Genomic DNA, 23,327 nt, shown 5'->3' on the forward strand with positions numbered 1-23,327 from the left:
TGGTGAAGGTTAGAACTCAGATAAACAGGAAGTTTCCTCAGGAAACATGGAGGAGTCACCTTCAAAATGCATGTGACAATTAACTCTAGGGATTTACAAGGAGACCTAAAGGGGCAGGGAACACATTTCTTCATGCGCACAGGCATTGATACTGGACTACCACAGCCAGAGCTCCTGCTCAGTCAGGGTGATGAAGGGGAGGGTCAGACCAGGTGTCAGACCAAAGATCACGCTGAAAGGGAAACATACAAAACAGACCTTACCCAGCTCCACCCTACCCCAAATCCCACAATAGGAACAGCAACAGAAAGGGCAAAAGAAAGGTTTTAAGTTTTGTTGATTTTTTTTTTCTTTTCTCCTTTCTTTAAAAAAAAAAAAAAAAAGTAAATAAATTAAATTGCCAACAATGTGGCTGGGCTGGGTCTGAGGACAAACACAGCCAGGCCATCCTATGAAAACAAACTGGGTAACAGATGGGATTTGTGACTCAGAGATATGAACAAACAACACCAAAGGAAATCAAGCTAACTGCAATCACAGGGCTGAAGAGGGGCCTACCGAGGCAACACAGACACGCCTCCAGAGGCAGTGCCCGTCCTGGATCAGCAGAGCCAGACGGCAGCTTCCTGCTGAGGTACGAACACCAGTGCTCTCTCGCCTGCCCCTTCCTTCCCTTCCCTAATTATGAAACATGTAGGAAAGAGGTCAACGACATTTCAGCAACCCACCCTGCACACCCAGCAAGGCCTGCACCTCCACAGGGGCCTGGACAGGGATGCGCTCAGTACAAGGGTCTTCCCCAAGGGCTGTGAGTGAGGACCAGGTCCTGGCCACACCCTTAGCCCTTCTGCTGGATGCTGGCTCCTCAGAGCTGCTCTCAGCTGCCCAGAGTCAGCAAGCCTGCCTGCTGGGATGCCCTGGTTTTGGAAGAGAGGAACAATTAGAAATGCCTCACTCCACCCTGATCCTCTAGGGAAAACAAATTTCTTTGTGCTTTCTGAAAATATTTGGGAACCAGGGATCTTAGTCAGGAAAATACAGAAGTGGGGATTTCTCCACCCTGACTGAACATTTACAGACATTGTGGGGGGAAGAATATCGCAAAAGGCAGGAATTCGGGTTCTCCGCTGGAAGGCTGAGCTAAGCGCCCCGAGTCCTTCGTGCCAGAAGCAGGGAGTATGTGGCTCAGGTACAAGCCATGGCATAAGGGTTGTGGAAGAAGTCAGGGCTCAGCTGCTGGAGCAATGGGTTTTTCCAACTCTACCTCTTCCTGATAGCCAGTTACGCTCTTATATCTCCTCCACACCATGCGCAAATATCATGACGAGCCCTGGCTCCTGCACCATGTCGTCACCCATGTGCTGGTTCTCACAGGCCATCACCACCACAGCCTGCTTGCCAGGGATGCGCTTGGCCACGTAGTTCTCATAGTAGCGCCGGTTCATCTGTCTTGTCTCTAGTGTGGCCAGACCCTGGGGCCAGCTGCGTTCATGGGCATTTTCAATCAGCTCATTGACAATCGAGGCTGGGCAGCCACTTTCCACGAGGGAGCGCTTGATTACAGCTTGGAGCACAGCGTCAGGAGTGGAGATCATCCCTCCCCAGCGGGTCACTCTTGCCGGCTGTAAGGAGTTCACCCACCTGTGTGGAGGGGTTGGGGTGATCATTCTACCATCTGCCTTTCTCTGCTTTGGCTTTTTCTCCTTAGAAATGACCTCTGCCCTGCAGGCCACCTGTCTCTGTCTGTCTGTCGCCTCTCACCCCCCAGCACTGGTCCAAAAGACCCAAATCCTTCTCTAGCTGGGTGCTGCTCACGGCACCTCCCTCACCATACTCAATCCCAGAGCCTAGCCTGTTATTCTTTGAAATCCCAACACACGCATGGTGGGTACCATGCAGCAACCACCAGACTGTCCTGAGTGAAGCAATGTCTTCTCCACCATGGCCTCGGGCCTCTCTCTTCCTTTCTACCTCCACACTCACAATCTGCGTTACCAAGTATACACGCCTCCAAATGGAAAGGGTCTTATGCTCCCCTCGTTCACTGTGCTGGATTTTAGAGGCTTTCCTGGACATACATTCCATCCCTTCTCCTCTGAGTGCTAAGCTCCCCCACTTGATCGCGAGTACCCCAAAGCTCTTCGTATATACTGGTACACGGTGGTCCATCCTCAGGCAGGACCCCCACCCACGCCAGTGAACAAGCCTGTGCTGGAGCTGAGGTCTGCTCTTGTCTCTGGCCTGCCCTCCCTGACTCACTCAAGGATCTCGTTGTACTCGATCGTCTCCTCCAGGTTCTGAAGGTTGGGGTTGACGCTGCGGATGGCTCGCATATACGCCTTCAGCAGCTGAATATCTCGCTTCTGTTGGGCGGAAGAGAACCAGAGAGGACACTCAAGCCAAATAGCGGGTCTGAGGAGGAGGGTGCTTGGGAGATCTGAGGAACGGTATACTATAAGCTTCTTCAGGAAGACAGGGGAAAGACAGAGCAAAATGGCTTCATGAAGAAGGCACTCTACATGTCAGATGATTGAATGGTTGAATGGGATGAAGGGAAGTGAGGGCAGACAGAGCAGGACATCGGCTGTGGTGTTTATGGTGGTATCTGGGATGGGCAGGAGGTTATTTACCGAGGCCAACATGTCCCCCTCATTTTCTGGGCCCCACCTGTTCTGCCAGCTGGTGCTTGTGCTCAGCAGATGTCTTCTCCAGCTCTGCGATGCGTGTCTGCTGCTGCTGGACCACGGAGCGCAGGTGCTTAATGCAGTTGTGGTTTGGCAGTTCATCTTTGGGCATTTCCAGGCTGCAGTTCAGAACGAGACAAGAGCAGAACAGGCTGTGCAACGGGACATTACAGGCAGAGAACAGTTGTTCTCTGACAGACAACTGCCGAGTGAGTGGTCTGCACCTAACACTCTGTCCAGGCCTTCCCTTCTTCGCTTTCTTTTTCCAAGCATGCTCCTTGCCCTTATATGAAACTTTTACCCACAAGACAACACTGGGTGTGTGGGTGTGTGGGTGTGTGGGGCACCAGTAAACACCTGGAGACAAGGTCTCACTTAGCCCAGACTGTCCTCCAACTTGTGCTAAGGATGCCTTTGAGTTTCTGATCTCCTTCTCCCGCCTTCCAGTCAGAGCTGGGATCATGGTGTGATCACCATGCTGGCTCCCATGGTGCTCACGACAGAACCAGCTGTGAAGCCTAGGAAAGCACTCTCCCCCTGAGCTGGCAACACATGCCCAGTGCCCTTCCACGGATTCTCCTCTCGTGCCTTAAGAGCCAGCCCAGATCTTAGGAGCCATCCTGAAGTAAGAGGGAGCTTGTTGTCTCCCTCAGGCTACTCTGCCGCAGTCTACCTGCACACAGTCCTTTACCAGGAGTCCTCCATCGCTGCTCAACGTATCAGCACTTAATTTAATACCTCCCACCTCACACAGACAGGAAATAGGGTACAAGGGAACAGGAGAGGCGCGAGACAGGTATAGGCGGCCCGACAGGGTCTACTGGCCTGGAGAGAAAATAAAGCGCCTCCATCTTCAGTGCTACCAGAGTTACTGGACTGCTGTCCTCTTTCTTTTAACAAGAGAGCGAAATGACCGTGGGTGGGAAGTGGACTCTGTGGGCAGGGAGCCAAGAAGGTCAGGGGTGCTCCTGGCCTGCGGGTGTGCAGCCAGGAAGGCCCTCGTCTGAATGGAGTGGAAGGAGGAAGCTCACCCACAGCCCTGCTCACAGGTCACAGGCCGCTTCGGGTTGTGCTCACAGTCACTGAGGTGGGACATGAGGTTGTCAAGCCTGACAACAGCACTGCAGCCAAACACAGCGTTGTCACAGGCAATCTGAAGCTTTGACAACATGTTCCGCATGATCCGAGGTACTGGGCGCAGGTGGGCAACCGTGACAACGCTACGGTCTACCGGACACGTCTGCTGCTGAGAGAACCATTGGGTGATGCAGGCGTTGCAGAAGGCATGCTCACAATGAGGCGCCTAGAAGGGACAGTAGGGGCAAAAGGGACACAAGGGAATTAGCAAGAGCTGAGAGCCTGGGTCCAGCAATTGTGAGGCCAGTGAAGCCGCAAGCAGATTTAGGAGCCGAGGTCCAGGGCTCACAATGAATGACACATCTTTTCTGGGGCAGAGTTTTCAGGTCAGGCTAAGACTTGCTTCCTGTGCTCCAGAGTAGAAATGAGTTGAGAGACAAGATAAATAAGCAAAAGGTTCGTAACCGTGAAACACACAGGACACTCCAGGACAATGGAGATGACACACAAAGCTGTCTTTCAGTCACAGCCAACAGGATCGCATACACGACAACTGTCACGTAAGTCCAGGGGAAGGTGCGGTCTGCAGGCCAGGGCGACCGCAGCAGATCCCTCTGTAGATGGGGTGTTCTGTACACAGGGCTTCAAGAATGACTCAGACACAGCTGAGGGACTGAGGGAGCGAGGCACGGCAGAGCCTCACCAACACAACAGAGGTAAGAGACCACAGGGCTGCAGGTGACGGTCCCCAGCTCGGGCTGAGGAGGAAGTCTTGTAAACACCTAGTCTGCCCTAGATGGCAAGAGCCGCCTCAGAAAACAAATGGAGCTGGAGAGGGGACCCCCAAGTAAAAGTGCTTGCCACCAAACCTGAGGTGAGTCTGATCCTTGGATCTGCATGGTAAAAGAAGAGAACCGACTGCTGCAAACTGCTGAGGTCCATACTAGGGTTAGGGGAAGGGGTTAAGGTTAGGGTTCCATACTTCCATGGATTGTGTGTGTATTCATGAGTGCGCATGTGCGCGCTTGCGCGCGCACGCGCGCGCGCGGGGACACACACACACACGGCAGCTCATAACCACCTCTAACTTCAGTTTCAGAGGATCCAAGAGTTCTTTTGAACCTCCCCAGGAACCTACTACACACTTGGCATATTCTCTCCCTCCCCCCTCCCCCTCCCTCCCTCTCTCTCTCTCTCTCTCTCTCACACACACACACACAAATATACATAAATTTTAGAAAAACAATCTGAGACCTCCTGGGCTGCACGGCAAAGCCCCGCCTGCCACAAAGCAGAGCTAAGGCTCCCTGGGGAGCTGACGGGAGTGTTTTCAGTCTATCTGTTTATACTATTGTGATTCACTTTCAAAGTTATTATGTGTGTGTATGGGGGGGGGCAGGCCGGTTCCAGGGACTTCTTTCCACTGTGGAATGCAGGGATTGAACTGAAGTCACAGGCTTGCTCAACTAGAGCTTTGACCAATCCAGTCACTTCACCAGCACACAAAGGTGAGTTCAGGTTGACCTTGAACTTGAGATCCTCCTGCTTCTGCCTCGTTGGCACATCTAACTTTATGAGCATCATAACCAGCCTGATTTTTTTTCCATTTTTTGGATTTGTTTTTTTTGAGACAGGGTTTCTCTTGTATAGCCCTGGCTGTCCTGGAACTCACTCTGTAGACCAGGCTGGCCTCGAACTCAGAAATCCGCCTGCCTCTGCCTTCTAGAATGCTGGGATTAAAGGCGTGCGCCACCACTGCCCGGCTACCAGCCTGATTTTTTAAAATTCATTTTAATTTTCTCTGATAGGTGTTTTTGCCAACATATTTTATTTCTGTCTATACACGTCTGATACCACGAGAGGGCAGCAGAGGGCCCTGGAACCAGAGTTACAGAGCTGCCTGCAGAGGCTGGGACTCAAACCCTGATCCTCTAAGTTAATGATCTTAACCACTGTACTATCTCTCTGTACCCACCACCCCCCTTTTTATTTTTACTAGAAAAATACAATGTATGTTGAGACCCACAATTGAACAATGTGCAGAAAATGAGGCCTTGGAGCCCTCAGAGCCCTTGGTCCTAAAAGGGACATTGTCATCAAACCCTTCTACTCAGTGCTTAGGGAGTCCTGCAGAAGAGGAGATAGGAAACCTGTAAGAGCAAGCAGGGATGGAAGATACCAATGTACAAGTAACAACATGAACTCACAGAGACTCTGGCAGGAAGCACAGGTCCCAACCAGAAGGGGTCCCAGAATTTCATGGGGAAAGGATGGACATGAGCCCACCCCTAACCTAGACGCTATCTCTGACTGATAACCACTACAAAGAAAAAATGAGTTTCTCCCTTCACCTTAAAATATGTATTATTTTTAATTATGTAAAGGTGCGAGCTCCTGTATGGGGTACATGCATACAGGCATAGGTGCCTGGGGTTTTGGATCTCCTTAAAGCTGGCGTCACTGAGAGCAGCGTAGCATAGATGTGGTTGCTATGAGTTAACCTGCTACGGGGTTCTTGGGACATCGGCAAGTACCCTTAACCATGAGCCATCTGTCCAGCTGCAGCTTGATTTCTTAATCATTTCAATCTATCATCCATTCCTAAGTAAGCAAACAGTGGTAGGACAAGGGCGCACAGGCCCTTTGGATGACACCAACAATCATGAAGGCCGCCTGCCTGCCTTCTCCCTGAGGAAGTAAAGGCTGGAGATGGGTGGCTTTTGACGTGGGCTTATTAACAATCATTCATCTCTCTACAAGTGACTCGCCTTAAAAGACAGTGCCAGAAAGCAGACAATACCCTGCCATGGCCCGAGGGAGTAGGACCTACCCGGTGACCTCTCCACACCACCAGACTCACTCCACACCCATCTAAGATGCCTTTGACAACAATAGGTACAAAGGTAGAAAAGTCCCCAGAGTGACAGCCTCTGGAGTGGAGTCTGAACTTTATTCTGCTCAAATCTCTGTTCCTTTTGATGGCTGAAAACTGGAGATAAAGAATCAACGTCTCAAAGGCACCCCATCTAAAAGGAGCACATGAGATGGCTGTAACTGGTGTCCTGGTTTGGAAATTGTATTGCCTCAACTGGCCAAGTGTCAATGGACTGATTGGTATTTGCAAATGAGGGTAGTAAGGCTCATGTAGGATGCTGTCCCATGAACGTCACAGTCAGCGATTCACCTTATAGCTTGCCTAGCATTCCCAGAGCACAAGTGACTCCGGGCCTGCTCTAACCAGTAGAGGAAATGACCACTGGCCCGGCAGCTGTCATATCAAAGTGCAAAGTGCATGGCTACATCAGATCTTTTCAACAGATCCCAGGAAGAACGCCGAGTCCTCGTCTGTTACAGTAGACTACAGGCAGGTCTGAGGGGTCCTAGGGACACTGCCCACTACACAAAGCATCACACTGTTCAAGTAAGAACCGAACCAGCACATCTAGAAGGTCAGTCAGAGCACAGACCTTGGAGTTCCTGTAGAAAAGCCACTACCAAACCACTGTGGGAAGGGACAAGCAGCTGAGCGCCAACCACTACATACATCTCCGTGACCTCCGGATCTGAACCAACTCTGGATAGACTCCAGAACGTCACCCTTCTCCTTGGCACCAAAGGTCTATACTGGGGTTCAGAGTGGGAGTTTCCCCAGAGCCCACTCCTCAAGAACACTTTCTGGTAGTTCTACTGCCACTGACCCCACACACCTGCCCTGAGCCCACTCACCTGTACCGGCTCCTCCAGGACTCCACTGCAAATAGGACAGATAAGGTCCTCGTCAACGTCCCCCTGGAAACGGGTTACATCATACCCCATGTCTCATCACTGAAACCCAGGTCCTGAAAGGAGTTGCAAGTAAAAGAGGTCACTTCAGAAAAGGTCAAGTCTATGTGTCAAAGCATGAATTCTGCCAAAACCCATGCACTTATCCAACAGATCGTTCTTGGTTAAGAACCTAGTTATGTGAGGAATACAACCGCTTGAGAGCAGACATTACATAAGCACGCACACACACAAATTACAACGCACTCTAAGTTTCAACGGAGGTTTCTAAGGAGAGGACTCCTGATCCAGGCTGAAAGAACAGTGGTTCTGAGAAGTTTTCCAGAAATGTGTCCCTCAGGGCAGTAAGAACTAGTTAGGTGGCGGCCTGGGACAGAGCATCTGGCCCAGGGGGACTCAAAGGCTGGCCTGCGAGGATAAAGACAAAGTCTGAACAGGCAAGCATGGGCCTGGCCACCAAGAATTTAGAATTTGTCACAGAGGCCATGGGATATCACTGAACAGTTTAACAGTGAGCTGATAACATTTCTAAGACCAATGTGTGACTGAAGATACAGCTCCGTGGTAGAGTGCTTACTTATAGTGTATGAGCCCTTGGGTTCAATCTTCAGAACCAAAATCAAAGGAACAAACACCAGGTATGGTGGCCCATGCCTTTAATCCCTGTGAGTCCCAGCCTGGTCTATATAGTGACCTGTAGGATAGCCAGAGATAGACAGCGAGACCCCATCTCACATAAAAGCAAAAGCAAAGGAAGAGCCAGAGCTCCAAAGTGAGACTCTGTCTCAAACAGGGACTGGAGCCAAAAAGAAACCTGTACCCAGGAGGTAGATGGTGAACCTGACTAGGTGGCTGTGACGGGGACACAGACTTAGGAGAACAAGGGCCACAGAACCCTATTGCTGCCATGCCCTGCCACAGGTGAGACCCACAAGTCAGTGAACAGCGTCTAGGACCTCTTCTCTCCAGGAGTTCTTGATATTGCAACAGCCAACCCACAGACATGTGGTACTCTTGAAGAGGGCCCGTTAGTTCTCAGGAATTTAGAATCTATCCACGCAATTTTATCTTTCTGAATTATTATTTCTGTGTGTAGGATGGGAGCACCTGTGCCACAGAGGACAGACATGAAGGTCTGCAGAGGTTGGATGAGTGATGTGCCACAGGTTCAGGCACTGAACACTTGATTCCCCAGCTGATGGTGTTCATTGGGGGTGTTAAAATCCAACCCCATTTCCTGTTCCCCACCCCCACTGTCTTCTCTTTATGAGGATAAAAGCTGTAACCAGCCCTGCTCCTGCTCCTGCTCCTGTCAACGTGCCCACACCTTCCCCCAACATCATGGACTCTCGCCCTCTAAAACGTTGGACAAAAATAATCCCTTTCTGAAGTCATCTCTGGTCATGGCATTTTATCACAGTAGAAGAAAAGTAGACCACTATGTTTTGGTAGTTTGCACTCTCCTGAACTTTTAAAAAGTTTATATAGAACAAAAATAATATCTCAGCATCACCCAGGCAGTCTGTAGGAAGGGTGAATTATGAGCAGTGTGCACACGTGTAATCTCAGCACCCAGGAAGCAGAGGCAGGCGGAGCCCAGCAAGCTGAGGGTCAGCCTGCTCCACACAGTTCCAAGCTACAGGTTACACAGAGAGTCTCCTGTCAAAGGACAAAACAAGAGGCTGGAGAGATGGCACAGTAGGAAAAGTGCCTTAAGAATGGGGACCATGCTGGGGAGGCAGAGGTGGGGGTCCCTGCTCGGGGCTTCCTGCCAGCCAGCCTTACCAACCTAGGAGCATCAAGCTCAGGGAGAGATCCTGCCTCAAAAACAAGGCAACAATGGTCTCTGCACACATGCTCATACGCATGCACACGCAGACATGCTTACATGCATGCACACACACACATGCTCACATGCATGCACACGCAGACATGCTCACATGCATGCACACACACACACACACACACACACACACACGCTCACATGCATGCACACACACACATGCACGCACGCACACACACACACACTCACATGCATGCACACACACACACACACGCTCACATGCATGCACACACACACACACACACACACACACACACACACACATGCTCACATGCATGCACACGCATCAGGGCTCATGCTCCACTCAGTAGTAGCACTTGACAGGCACACAGGTGACTGTTTAAGGCCTCGGCATCACAAACGCAAAAGTGTTTTTTTTTCTTTTTCTTTTCTTTTCTTTTTCTTTTTTGGTTTTTTGGATTTGTTTTTTTTTTTCTCGAGACAGGGTTTCACCGCCGCCCGGCTTTGTGTTTTATATTTCAAGAGAGGGTTTCTCTGTATAACAATCCTGGCTATCCTGAAACTCACTTTGTAGACCAGCCTAGCTTCAAACTCAAAAAATCCACCTGTCTCTGCCTCCCAAGTACTGGGATCAAAGGCCTGTGTGACTGCGGCCCAGCCAAACACACACACACACACACACTGAAAATAATAGTTTAGTTTTAAAATAAAGTCTAGCTGCAGATTGGGGGTGTAACTCAGTGGCAGACCTCTTGCCTAGAATGTGTAAGGCCTAGACTCAACACCTGACATTGAAAAAAAACCACTCTAGCTAGCATATGGACAAATGCCTTCATTCCCAATACTAGGCAGGCTGAGGGAGGTGGTTAGCCACAAGATTAAGGCCAGCCTGCGCTATATAGTAAGTTCCAGACTACGCTGAAAGCCCGTCTCAGAAAAGAGCAAACACAGCCCCTAACCTACGAAACACACAGTAAATACCTCCTGAGTACCAGCTATACATCAAGACGCCTGGTAAATCTTAGCTTCTCTGAACTCACTGGGGAGTCAACACAAGGAACATGGATGCCTTAGAAAAATGTCCCAAACCAATACCTCTAACAAATTTCTCAACCTCAGTAACACAGTAATTTGAATCCATAAACTTGTTTTTGTAGGTGGCTGTCTCGTACACTATTGATGATCTGGATTTATACTCTTCCTCTAGATTTTTCAAATATTTTTAATATTTAATATTTATTTAATTTTAATGATTACATAGTTAAATAATAAAATTTATTTAAATATTTATATTTATGTGGATGGGTGTTTTGCCTACTCGTATGTATGTGCACCACATATATGTGCGTGCCTGATGCCCACAGAAGTCAGAGAGGGCGTTGGATCCTTTGGAACTGGAGTTACAGATGATTTTGAGTCACCTTTTGAGTGCTGGAAGAGTAGCTAGCTCCACCTCTCCAGCCTCAATTCTCAAATTGTTAACATTTTATCACATTTATAAGTTTCTCTACAAAAACATATAAGAACCATATAAAATATGGGTATATTTTAGCTGAGCACGGTGCCTCACACATGGTACACAGAACACGCACAGGCAGAACACATCCAGGAATGCAGATTTAGTTCTAGCACAATGAATGAAGGCAGAGGCAGGCAGAGGCAGGCAGAGCTACAAGTTTGAGTCCAGCCTGATCTACATAGCAAATTCCAGGACAACCAGGTCTACACAGAGAAACCCTGTCTCAAAAAAACAAATTTGGCCAGTTAAATGAGAATACCCCTCAGTTTAGGTCTGTCTGATAGCTTATGACTAAAATACAGTTGTTTTGGTAAAACGTCAGGAAGTGGTGTGTGAACTCAGAGCATCAAACCAAGAGTAGATCTGTTAATCTGGACTGACACCGGTGACCCTGAACTCAAGGCTGGGTGCTCAACTTCTCTACTGCAGGATTACTACTGTTTCCTTGGTAATGAATGACCCTACAAAGAGAGTATGCATATACCTCAAGTATTCTATACAAGAAGTTGACATGAGCCAGGCATGGTATGTCCTTGAATCCAAGAACTAAGGAAGCAGAGGCAGGCAGATCTCTGAGTTGAAGGAAGGAAGGAAGGAAGGAAGGAAGGAAGGAAGGAAGGAAGGAAGGAAGGAAGGAAGGAAGGAAGGAAGGAAGGAAGGAAGGAAGGGGAGAGAGGGAGGGAGGGAGAAGGGAGGGAGAGAAGGGGAGAGAAGAAAAAGAACAAAAAAAACAAACAGGCCTGATCGATTTCCTAGGTTTTGTATTTTGCTGTTTTTAAGACAGGGTCTTATAACACGCGGGATGGCCTTGAACTGGTTCGCTGGGTGACACCTTTAATGTCTCATTCTCTTGCTTCTGCTTCCCCATGTTCTAGGGGTATAGAAAATGTCACCATGACCAGCTAGTTTTCTGGTTTTGTTGTTTTTAATTTTTAAAATGTATTTATTCATTATTGGTGTGGTGTATCTGTGTATGTGTGTGTGTGTGTGTAGTGCATCTGAAGATCGGGGCTGGTCTGGTGCTGCTATGTGTTCAAATGCTAAATACTGGCCCCCAAGATCTGGTTGCAGATCCTCACACACACCAAGTAATGCTCTGTAAACCTTGTTCCCCAATTTACTTAAACTAGCTACAGCCAATTACTGGGAAGAACAGAAGAGGCAGAGTTTCAGTTACTGGGCTGGGGTCACAGGAAGGGACGCAGGAAGGAGAGTGGAGGAGGGGACAGAGGAGAACAACAGGTCTCCATTAGATTCCAGGGACCAGGAGCACGTGCCTGAGTGAATCCCTGCCCCCAAGCCCTGCGGGGACAGACTGATGGAGAAGTAACCCAGGAGAGATTCAAACAGCCAGTATTTGGGAAGCACAGCTGGAAATTAACAGTCTAGCGAGTATAATAGATTAGGGTGATCTCCCAGTAATTGTGCAAGAGTTGATTAAATATCTATAGGACTCTACCTTGGTTACTGGGGAGTTGGCCCAACCATATTAATAATAAATAGTTTATTAAAACCCATGTACATTCAGGAGTTGGTTCTTGCCTTCCATTGTGTGTGTCCTAGGAATTGAACTCAGGCCACAGGACTTGAGGGTGTGCTTTTTACCTACTGAGCCTTCTCCCCTGCTCTAGTAAATGATTCTGACAATTGGATTTTTTTTAAGTGGAAAGCTGAAGATCTTGTTAGATTATAATGAAAATATTTAAGTGTATAAAGGCAAACAAACCATGTAACCTCTAGTCTTCTGCCTTTCCCTCCCTAATTAGGATAATGTGCCAGCAGGACTACTTTATGAAGTGCTGGGGCTTGAACCTGTGGTTTTATGCAACTGAGCAACAGTCCAAGGTTCTTAACCTTGACTGTGATGTATTTTGGCAATCCCTTATGACTGGAAGTTTACCTGGCTGCCAACTTTCCTCCTGAAACATACTGGGCTGCAGTTAAGGCTCTGGTAACTTCTTTCTTAGCATGCAAACAAATCTTTCTCAGGGCAAATAATACAGGAGATCAGAGAGAGGCTCTCTTCTGTCCTCCTTGAGTCCCAGACTCATACATGGCACACAAACACACGCTCAGGCAAAACACCCCACACACAAAACAGATCAGGATAGCCGAGAGATCACTATAAGAAGATTAGCATAGTCCTGTGCAAGGATTTGTGAAGTGTTTCATTTTTTCTTTATGTTAGTGTGTGTGTGTGTGTGTGTGTGTGTAAAGGCCAGAGGTCTACATCAGAATCTTTCTGACCATTTTTGTCCTTGTATTGTTAAATTAATTTTGTCATTATGTGTGCTGGTATGTTAACTGCATGGATGTCTGAGCACCTCATGCATGCAGTACCTACTGAGGCCAGGTGCTAGATCTCCTGGAACTGGCCTTAGAGAGAGCTGTAAGCCACAGAGTGTGTGCTGAGAAACCAATCCAGCTCTTAACCACTGAGCCATCTCATTAGCCCTCGTGTTTTACAAGGAGTTCTCTCAGTGAGCCTGCATTCACAGACAGGCTAGAATGACTGGCCAGAGATCTCTTGGGATCCACTTGTCTGACCCTAGGGCAATAGCCACAAGTCCAGTGTTTACACCTGGCTTTGACATGGGTGCCGGAGATCCGAACTCATGTCCTCATGCTTATCTGACGGGGCCTTTACTAACTGTACCATCTCCCAGACCAACGTTTGGAAGATTAGTATTTTTATTACATTTTATTTATTTTGTGTGTGTGTGAACGTGTGTCTATAGGCACATGCATGTATAGCTTGAGTGTGGGGGGCATAAAACAACTTGTAGAAGATGGTCCTTTCCTTCCACTCTGTGGGTGCTGGGACTGATCTCAGGTAGTCTGGCTTGGTAGTAGGTACCTTTATAGACCAAGCCATTTCTTCAGCCCTAAGACTTCTAATTTTACGGCTGAAGTGGTATAGAACCAGACCCTGCTTCAAAACATATAAAGTATTCAAGGCTAGAGATATAGCTCAGTTGACAGTGTCTGACTGGTATGCATCATGTTTGATCCCCAATACCACATAAACCAGGCATAGCAGGACACACCTGTATCCTGACCCCTGGGTAATGAAGACAGAAAGTTTAGAATCTTTAAGGTCATTCTCAGTGCACAGAGTATGAAGCCTGCCTGGACTATGTGAGATGCAGTCTTAAACACTTAAACAAAACAAAACAAAACAAACAAACAAAAGGTGTTGGGGGATAGGAAAGGGATCCTGCCTGTTCTTGTAGAGGACCTAAGGTCAAATCTCAACACCCACATGGCAGCTCACGCCTGTCTATAACTCCAAGATCTGACACCCTCACACAGACACACATGTAAGCAAAACACCAATGCACATTAAATAAAAAATTAAAAAGGAAAAGGCTGCATGCCTTTAATTCCAGCACTCAAGAGGCAGATCTCTGTGAATTTGAGACAGTCTGATCTACATAGTGCATTTCAGACCAGCTAGGGTTACATAGTGACAGCCTACCTAAAAACAAATAAACAAAAATAATAAATAAATTAATTGGAGCTGGAGATGTAGCTCAGCACCTCATTCAGCCCTTGTAGCGGTCCAGAGTTCAACTCCCAGGACCATCAGCAGACAACTCACAGCTGCGCTCAGCTCCCGGACCCCACACCCATGGGTCCGGCACCCATGGGAAATGGGTGACCTGTGCATATACACTGACACACACACAAGTAAGAAGATTAATTAGAATACATTTACAACGTTGTACTGGTGTGTGTGTGTGTGTGGAGGGGGTGCTGCAGAGATGGCCGAGCCGCTACAAGCTGCTCTTGTAGAGGACTCGATTCTGCCCCAGCATGCATCCTGGTGACAACCAGCCACTGCTCCAGCTTCAGGGCCGCATGTCCATCTCCTACTTCCACTGGCACTATGAAAGCCACACACATAGAACTAATTTCGTTTGTTTGTTTGTTTGTTTTTTGAGACAGGGTTTCTCTGTGTAGCCCTGGCCGCCCTGGAACTCACTCTGTAGACCAGGCTGGCCTCAAACTCAGAAATCCGCCTGTCTCTGCCTCCCAAGTACTAGGATTAAAGGTGTGCGCCACCACTGCACAGGCTAGAACTTTAATGTGTATTTCATATGTACTTTACATGTATTTCATATATGAACATTATAATAATAAATTAAATGTTAAACACTGTTTGTTTTCCTTCCTTCCCAACATTGATTGAGGCATGGAGTTTGGGGTGGTTTTTGGAGGGAGGGGAAGGGTCTCAGAGATCAAACACAGAATGGTCATGTTTTATTTACACTGATGGGTGCTGAGGCCAGCGCATCCCATTTTTGATTACTGAGCTTTACGATGTGTCCGTCACATTTTAAGCACTCCCATGACGAAGCCCACAACAGCTGTTGTTACTCAGTTACTCACATCTTCCTGCTGAGTAACAGAGGCACAAACTTAGAAAGCTTGTCAAAATCACACGACAAACTAGCACTGAGCCAGATCCAATCAAAGCCAGGTGGACGCTCCACAGCCCGACCTGTTAAACGCTGTGCCCTGGTGCCTCTCAGCATGAAAAATGCAAAGATAAAAATAGCACATGTACCACAGGCCCATCTTTATAAGCAGCATGTACAGGGCTGTGGGGGGCTCAGGGAGAAGGTGTCTGATGCTAAGCCTCCAGTCTGGAGTTTATCCTTGGAACCAACATTGTGAAGAGAGAAAACTAATCCTTGTCCTCTGATTTCACACATGTGCATGTGAGTACACGCCCAAGAGCGGGTGTGAGTGGGTGCGCATGCATGCGCGCGCACACACAAATGTTTTAGTGTAATAATAAGCCAATATAATTTAAGAGAAATCTAAGTATTAGAATTATTTTTTAGGTCAAATGTTACATATTTGCAAGATCTATTTACTTACCTATTATCTTTTCTGTCTTTTCTCCCCCATGTGTATATGTACTTGTTGTGTCTATGTGTGTTTGCATGTGTGCATAAGGAGTACAAATGTACCTGTGTGTGCAGAAGAGGCTCAAAGTTGACATCAAGAGTCTTCCTTGGCCAAAGTCCAGTTCTCACAACCACCAATTATACGCTGAGTGGTTTAAACACTGGGCCATCTCCCTATGCCCTCTTTTTGTTTTAAGTGGCGACACAAATGATGGTTCATTATACGAGCACTTGAAAGGTATGAACAGGAAGTTCCAAGTTTAAGCTAACTTAGGCTACATAACAAATTCTGGGACGGTCAGTCTATACATTGAGGCTCCCTCCCCCACAAAACAAGCATGATGGCTCATACCTTTACCACCAGCACTTAAGATGCAGAAGCTGGGGGATCTCTGTAAGTTTGAGGCCAGCCTGTTCTATATAGAGAACCTATCTTAAAAAATACATAAAACAAGCTGGGCAGTGATGTCGCACCTTACACCTCATCTCTCTCCGCTCTCTCTGCCTTTGCTACCCCCTTAACTGCCCTCCCCATGCCCTAAATAAACTCTATTCTATACTAAAAAAAAACAAAACAAAACAAAAAACAAAACCCTAAACTTGACTTTACTGCCAGTTCCTGGCTCTGTGTTCCATTTTAAAATCACTGCGAGCTCGGATGGTGGGCCTCTTACCTCGTCTACGTAAAGCTCTGGGTTCAGTCCCTAGCATACAAACATGCAGAAAGGGAAGAAATTAAAGGGGAGGGGGAGGAAAAGCTCTTTTGTTTTGTTTTTCTGAGACAGTTTCTCTGTTTAATAGCTTTGGCTGTCCTGGAACTTGCTTTTAAAGTTCCAATTACATGCTTATCTTCTAAGTCCCCACAGAACAGTTCACAAAACTCTGATCCTCCAAAACCATGGTCATATACCCCATAATCCTGCTACCTATTTCTGCCTTGGTTACAGGTACTATTGCTGCAATGAAACACCATGACTTGAAGCAGGTTGCGGAGGAAAGGGTTTATTCAGCTTACACTTCCATTATTGCTGTTCATCTCCAAAGGAAGTCAGGACAGGAACTCACACAGGGCAGGAGCCTGAAGGCAGGAGCTGATGCAGAGGCCATGGAGGGGTGCTGCTTACTGCCTTGCTTCCCCTGGCTTGCTCAGCCTGCTTTCTTATAGAACCCAGGACCACCAGCTCAGGATGGCCCCACCCACAGTGGGCGGGGCCCTGCCCCATCAGTCACTAATTGAGAAAATGCCTACTCATTTGCCTGCATCCTGATCGCAGGCAGACACCTTCTCAACTGAGGATCCTCTCTGATCACTCTAGCTGTGTTAAGTTGACATAAAGCTAGCCAGCAGATTATCTTTAAAAAAGAAATAAACATGCCTATGCTTCTGCTAGGTTTTTTGGTTTGCTTTAGCTAATGCCTCTTAATTACGTCACCCTGGCTGTCCTGGAACTTCTTACATAGACCAAGCTAACCTCAAAGTCAGAGAAGACCCACCTACCTCTGCCTGGGATTAAAGATGTGCACCAATATACCTAACTTTGCTGCTGGGTTTTAGACCTAAGACCGTGAGCATGCCAGGCTAGTGTCTTACCACTGATCGACACTCAAGACCCCACCTCTACAATTCTGCAGGGTGCTATGAACTCTACCTGCCAGGGCCTTAGTCACTCCAAGTGCTCAGTTCCCGTAGTGGGCAGGGAGGTCTGTGTACTCTCAGAGGACACCCCATGCTATTTATTTTGGGGGCATAGGAATCACATGTAATCTATGTTTTTAAAATGTTATCTGCCAGGCATGGTGGTGTACGCCTGTAATCCCAGCACTTGGGAGGCAGAGGTAGGCGGATTTCTGAGTTCGAGGCCATCCTGGTCTACAGAGTGAGTTCCAGGACAGCCAGGGCGACACAGAGAAACCCTGACTCAAAAAAACCAAAAAATAAAAAAATTAAAATGTTATTTGAGGCCAGTCTGGCTTGTGAAGTTGCAGAGGGAAGTTCGGGAGTTAAGACTTTATCAGGGCCTTTGCATTCTTTGAGTTGAGTATCTGTGGTTCTGGTGAGCCAGAGCTGAAGCATCAGCTGGGATTAACCAAAACCAGAACCATTAAGGTAGAACCTTTGGTTTACTGGGACAATTGATGCTGGTCAGCTGGAGCTGAGAATTCAGCAGTGATTAAGAAGAGACCAGCATCACGGAGGCTGAGTGAATCAGGTACCCTTGAAGTCTCAGAAATTCACTCGCCTCTGTCTCTTAAGTACTTGGATTAAAGGTGTAGGCCATCATGCCCAACCATTTAGGGGCTCTTCCTTCTAAATGCACAGATATGGAAAGCATGCACATTCATTGAACACACACACACACACACACACACACACACTAACCAAAGCATTAGAGCAGCCATTTAAGATCATGATTTATAATTCACGGGCACGAAAAGGTAAATGGGCATGCGCCACCATTCTTGAGGAATGAATAAGGGTGAGTCAGTCAGTGGTAAATGAGGTGGTCTCTTTTCTCCATACCCTTGACTAGACCAGCCTCGATTACTGCAAAAAGACCAAACACACAGACTGATGGCTCTAAAATCCACCCCGCCTAAGGAGAGGCAGCTCGTAGGAACCTAACTAGGTAAGGAATAGCTGGTGAAAGACCTCCCATGTGCCTGCATGTTCCTGTATCTTCCAGTCTTCTAACGAATACATCATGAAGAAAGAGACTGATGTTCCCTTGCACTAATCCTTACATACGAAGCCGCCACGCTTGGTTCACAGGCTCGCACATGGTTGACAGGCGCTGCAGCCAGGCCCTCGTGCTCGCACTGCAAGAGCTCTGACTCACTGTACCACCTTTTGGCTCTAAACTCAAATTACTAAAGAACAATTCAGAGGGCATACAGTTCTTTAAGAACTGGGTGGTGGTAGTGCATGCCTTTGAGTCCAGCACTCAGGAAGCAGAGGCAGACGGATCTCTGTGAGTTGGAGGCCAGCCTGGTCTGCAGAGTGAGTTTCAGGACAGCCAGGGCTACACAGAGAAACCCTGTCTTGAAAAAGAAGCAAACAAGTACTACCAACAAGATAGAAACAAACAGGACAGCATGCATCCATTTTAGAAAGCTTTGGGGCACCAGATTTTCCAGGTCAGAAAGAACCCTGACGGGGGAAAGAGGTGGAAGGAGATCCCAGACCAAGGCCCCTTACCTTCTAAGTGGGGGGGCAGGTTCCCTGTTTACAAGGTTCCAACCCCCTGATGCCTCCGCTCCGTGCCACTCAGGAGATGCTCCGAGAATCCCATCTTGTTGGCTATTCTCCAACTGAGTCTTTCTTCTTAGTGACAAGTTTCATGGCCCAGGGGTGGGTGTGATGTCACAATCAGGAACGCTCTATTAATAGGAGCAGGGAGAGAAAAGGTAAGGCAGGGCACCTGTCTCCACTCAGCATGGGACTGGACAGACTTGGGTGGGGCATCCAGGCAGAGGAGGAGAAGCTCCTTCCAGGACTGCAGGCTTCTGGCCTACCCTGCAAACGGGAGGCACTGGGTCGAGTAGAGTCACACACAGCTGAGGCCAAGGAGAGGGAGGCCACTGGAGCCAACACTTGTTTGAAAACATGGAGGCCGGGCTACGGTGGCGCACGCCTGTAATCCCAGCACTTGGGAGGCAGAGGCAGGTGGATTTCTGAGTTGGAGGCCAGCCTGGTCTACAGAGTGAGTTCCAGGACAGCCAGGGCTACACAGAGAAAAAAAACCAAATCCAAACAAAACAAAACAAAACATAGAAAATGGAAAAGGAGAACTGAGGCTGCATCTCAGTGACAGAGTGCTTGCCCGGTATTCACAGCGTCCTGAACTTAATTCTGTCACCACACAAAGTAGGGGGTAGTGACACCCATCTATAATCTTAGTGCCCCAGAAGTAGAGCAAGAGGATCAAAGGGGTACATGAGATTCTGTTTTAAAATAATAAAATGTGCCAGCCTGGTCTACAGAGTGAGTCCCAGGACAGCCAGGGCTACACAGAGAAACCCTGTCTCGGGGAAAAAAAATAAAATAAAATAAAATGTGCACATGCATAATATATACATAACACACTAATTTCTCAAAATTATTTTCTCAATATATATATTGGGAAATACACATACATACATACATACATACATACATACATATATAGGTGTACTGCCTTTATATATGTCTGAGCAGCACATTTGTGCCTGGTGCCAGAGGCCAGAAGTGGATTCCCTGGTACTGACTGGAGTTACAGACAGTTGTGAACTGCTTTGTGGGTGTTTGGAATTGAGTCCCAGTTCTCTGAAAGGTCAGTCACTGCTTTTAAGCACTGAGCCACCTCTCCAGCCCCTGTATATATACTACTTTATTCAGAACATGTAACTACAAGCAATGCCAACAATTCCAAATCGGTGGCTCTACAGGATACAGATCCATGGTGCTCACCCTGTATTATCCTTTAATGTTTCTGAGGTGATTTCATTGATATAAGTAAAAACAATTCTAGAGACCATGGAGGACAGTCCATGCCTGCAATCCCAACACTCAGGTTAAGAGATTTTGAGTTCAAGGCCAGCTTGGGCTAAGTAGCAAGTTCCAAACTTTGTCTCCAACAAACCCAAAGCTGGCCCGAAGATGCAGCTTGGAAGTAGAGAGCTTACAAGGCACTGGGACTCAGTCCTTAGCTCCGTAGTTGAGAGTACATATCTACAGTACCAGGGACTGGAAAAAGTCAGAAGACCGTGAGAAAGCAGTACTTCATATTATTCCCCGCAAGGATGTGAGCCTGGAGTACTCAGAGCCTGTCTCGATAAATTAAGAAAAACCCCAAAACATCCAGGTTTCCATTTTTTTTTTTCACACGGTAATGTTGCTATAGGTCTGAAGGGAATAAGGCTTTCAAAGAAGGAGAGAAGAGGTGGGGACTGAGAAAGCGGGTTGACTCGTAAACAGAAAGAACAAGGTCAGGTCCGGTAGCTCATACCTGCAATCCCAACACCCAGGAGGCTGGAAGATCACTGTGAACTCAAGATCAGGTGAGCCTACCGGGCAGGAGCCTTTCTCAAACAATTGGGAAGGAGGGGAAAAGTAGAGACAGTATTGTTCCAGGTGGGCAATCTGCAGACTAGAAAAGAAGTAAAACTGGGCTGACCAGGCTCAGGCCTGCACAGATGGGACTAGGGGCCATTCCAGGGCCCTGAGAACCAGAGTCAATGATATACAGGACAACTAATTAAACTCCCTGGCTTGTTATCCTGTGTGTATCAATAGTGCTAACGTAGGATATGTAGGATATAATAGGGCTAAGTTAGGAGAGAGTGCCTGATGATGATCTTTCATGCAGAACATGAAGGCTGCTTGGGCTCCCGATTCTGGTACACATGTCCCTTCCTAGTCCACTGCACTAATAACTACACCTTGTTCAGCGTGTGTTCTCAGCGAACCAGAAAGGTGTAAAAGCTGACATTTCTCTTCACTGGAGTCCAGAGAGGAGAGAGTTGATGTTCCTCCCTACCCCACATAACACAGAAGGAGGAATGCTTCCTTCCTTTGAACACCCCCCCCCCCCCCATTTCCCAACAATCTGGCACATGCACCTGTACTTCAAAATAAATAAATAAATAAAGCTCCCAGGATCAGGTGCTATATTGGCTATGCTTGGTCTCCTAGGGACAGGTTCCAAACACAGAAACCAAAAAACTTCCTGTACTTGGAAAATTAACCCTTAAGAAAATGGACCAGGTGTTGTCAGCCAAGCACTGAATCAGAAGAGAGAGTTCTTGAATTCCAGTCCTACCTCTGCCATCCACTGACAGCCATGTAACCAGCTGTCACATAGAGAAGATGATACTTGCCTTTTCTAACCTATTGTCCTGCAAATCAAATGAGATAAAAGCTCTGAAAGCATGTGTAAGACTGCTCTTGTTAGTTGTTGCAACAGAATGGCAAAATAAACTCACAGTGAGAACCAGAGGAAACGTTTGAAAATGCTTGTTGCTTCCTTCCAATCACTGGGGCATAGGCCCTTGCCACATGGTGTACTGAAGACCTACATAAAGATACTATTGCACCCCTCACCCTCCCTTAGCACTATCCAATCCCATTCTTTCTTGGGAGAATACTAGCAGCCAGCAACCCTGTTATTAGTTAAAACTATTGTATAAGAAGTACCTGCCAAGATTCTCATAGGTCAGTCTCCCAAGAACAGTGGCCGTGGTAACCACATTTGCTACTAGTTGAAATGAAGTTATTGTGCCAATCCAAAACATCCTCATCCTGATTTTTCAGGTCTTTTCCTGCCCCCCACCCGACCCTACCCCTGCTCTACCCTACAAATGCCCTGCCTCCTGGGTTGAGGTGGACTTTCCAGGGTATTAAAAACGAGGGGATGGATCGTGCGTGTCAGAGAGCGGGGCTGCAAATCATTCTGGGGCAAAGATGTAAGGAATGTAAGAGTCCTCCACGGAGGGGTGGGAGGGGAGGGGAGCGGCGAAGGAATAAAAGAGAAAGACAAGGCTGCCAAAGACAAGGCATGGGAAAGAAGCCAAGCTATGGCGCTTGGAGGGCGGAGGTTTGGGTTCCGCGGTCCCTGCCAAGGCTAGCCCCCAGAACGTTCCCTTCTTCGCCTCCAGGCCTGTCAATCATTGCCATTTAAACTCCATGTCGTCCCTCTGCCCCAGCAGTCTGCTCCTCCCAGGTCCTCAGACCGGCCCAAGGCCACTCCCGCACTTCCCAAGGCTTCCCCTACTCCAGGGGACCTTCCCGAGCTCCAGAGCCCCTAACTAGCTCACCTCCCGACTCCTCCCAGCGGAGCTCCCTTCCTCCATTTTCCTCCTCCTCTCCACCCTTCCTCCCGACCCCCAGCACCTCGGACCCAGGCGCCAATCCACGGGGACCTCGCCCCCTCTCCCCCCGCTGGGTTAGAAGCTCGCTCAGGCGCATTACGCACCGCCCGGGACGCGGCCTGGCTTGTCCGGACGCGGGGCCTGGCTGCAGATGAGGCCACGGCGGCCGCGTAGCACCCTGGGTGCCCGGTCTCTGCCTTTCCCCTACGGGGAAAGGGAAGACAAGGATGGGGAAGAAGGTTCCGACCACTCCTCGCTGTCTCGGACTAGCCCTTAACCACGCCCACTGCTGCTACGCAACGGGGCGGAAGCTCGTCACCAGGCCCCGCCTCTCTGTTTAACTCAGTGGCGACTGGACGCTCCTAGCAAGCGGCCTACGAGAGGCGGGGGCTAGCTAGGCCTCCGCTCTGGGCCGGAAGTTCTTAAGGACGGACTGTGTAGCCTTTTGGGAGGGAGGGCTCTATGGTCTTCAGGCGTGAAGATCTGGGGCGACCCTGGGTGTTCCGCTCTGCAGAGTCACTTCGTGCCGGATGGTGCACTGCATGGTGCACAACTCGGGTGCCAGACCTGATGGCAGCGCTGGGGACACAGCATGGCGTGCTGTCCTCCCAGCCCTTCAGTTTCCAGAACTGTGGTCAGCATCCCGGAGCCTCCCGACCTGTGACTCACAGTCATGGGGATGGATACTGCTGTTAACT

The 23,327-nt window shown here is 48.3% G+C and overlaps 1 protein-coding gene across 1 annotated transcript; it reads right to left on the bottom strand.

The window, feature by feature from the left end:
• Positions 1 to 369: 369 nt before the first annotated feature.
• On the bottom strand, positions 370 to 22,920 carry Rnf41 (ring finger protein 41). The gene is made up of 7 exons (XM_052165400.1): positions 22,734 to 22,920; positions 18,980 to 19,161; positions 7,488 to 7,600; positions 3,716 to 3,987; positions 2,668 to 2,803; positions 2,260 to 2,363; positions 370 to 1,641 (listed from the first exon to the last, which is right to left on the bottom strand). The coding sequence occupies exons 3-7, from the start codon at positions 7,575 to 7,577 to the stop codon at positions 1,290 to 1,292; spliced, it is 954 nt and encodes a 317-aa protein (XP_052021360.1). The 5' UTR covers positions 7,578 to 7,600; positions 18,980 to 19,161; positions 22,734 to 22,920; the 3' UTR covers positions 370 to 1,289.
• Positions 22,921 to 23,327: the final 407 nt, after the last annotated feature.

Source organism: Apodemus sylvaticus, chromosome 20 (assembly GCF_947179515.1).
Source record: "Apodemus sylvaticus chromosome 20, mApoSyl1.1, whole genome shotgun sequence".
NCBI classification, from domain to species: domain Eukaryota; kingdom Metazoa; phylum Chordata; class Mammalia; order Rodentia; family Muridae; genus Apodemus; species Apodemus sylvaticus.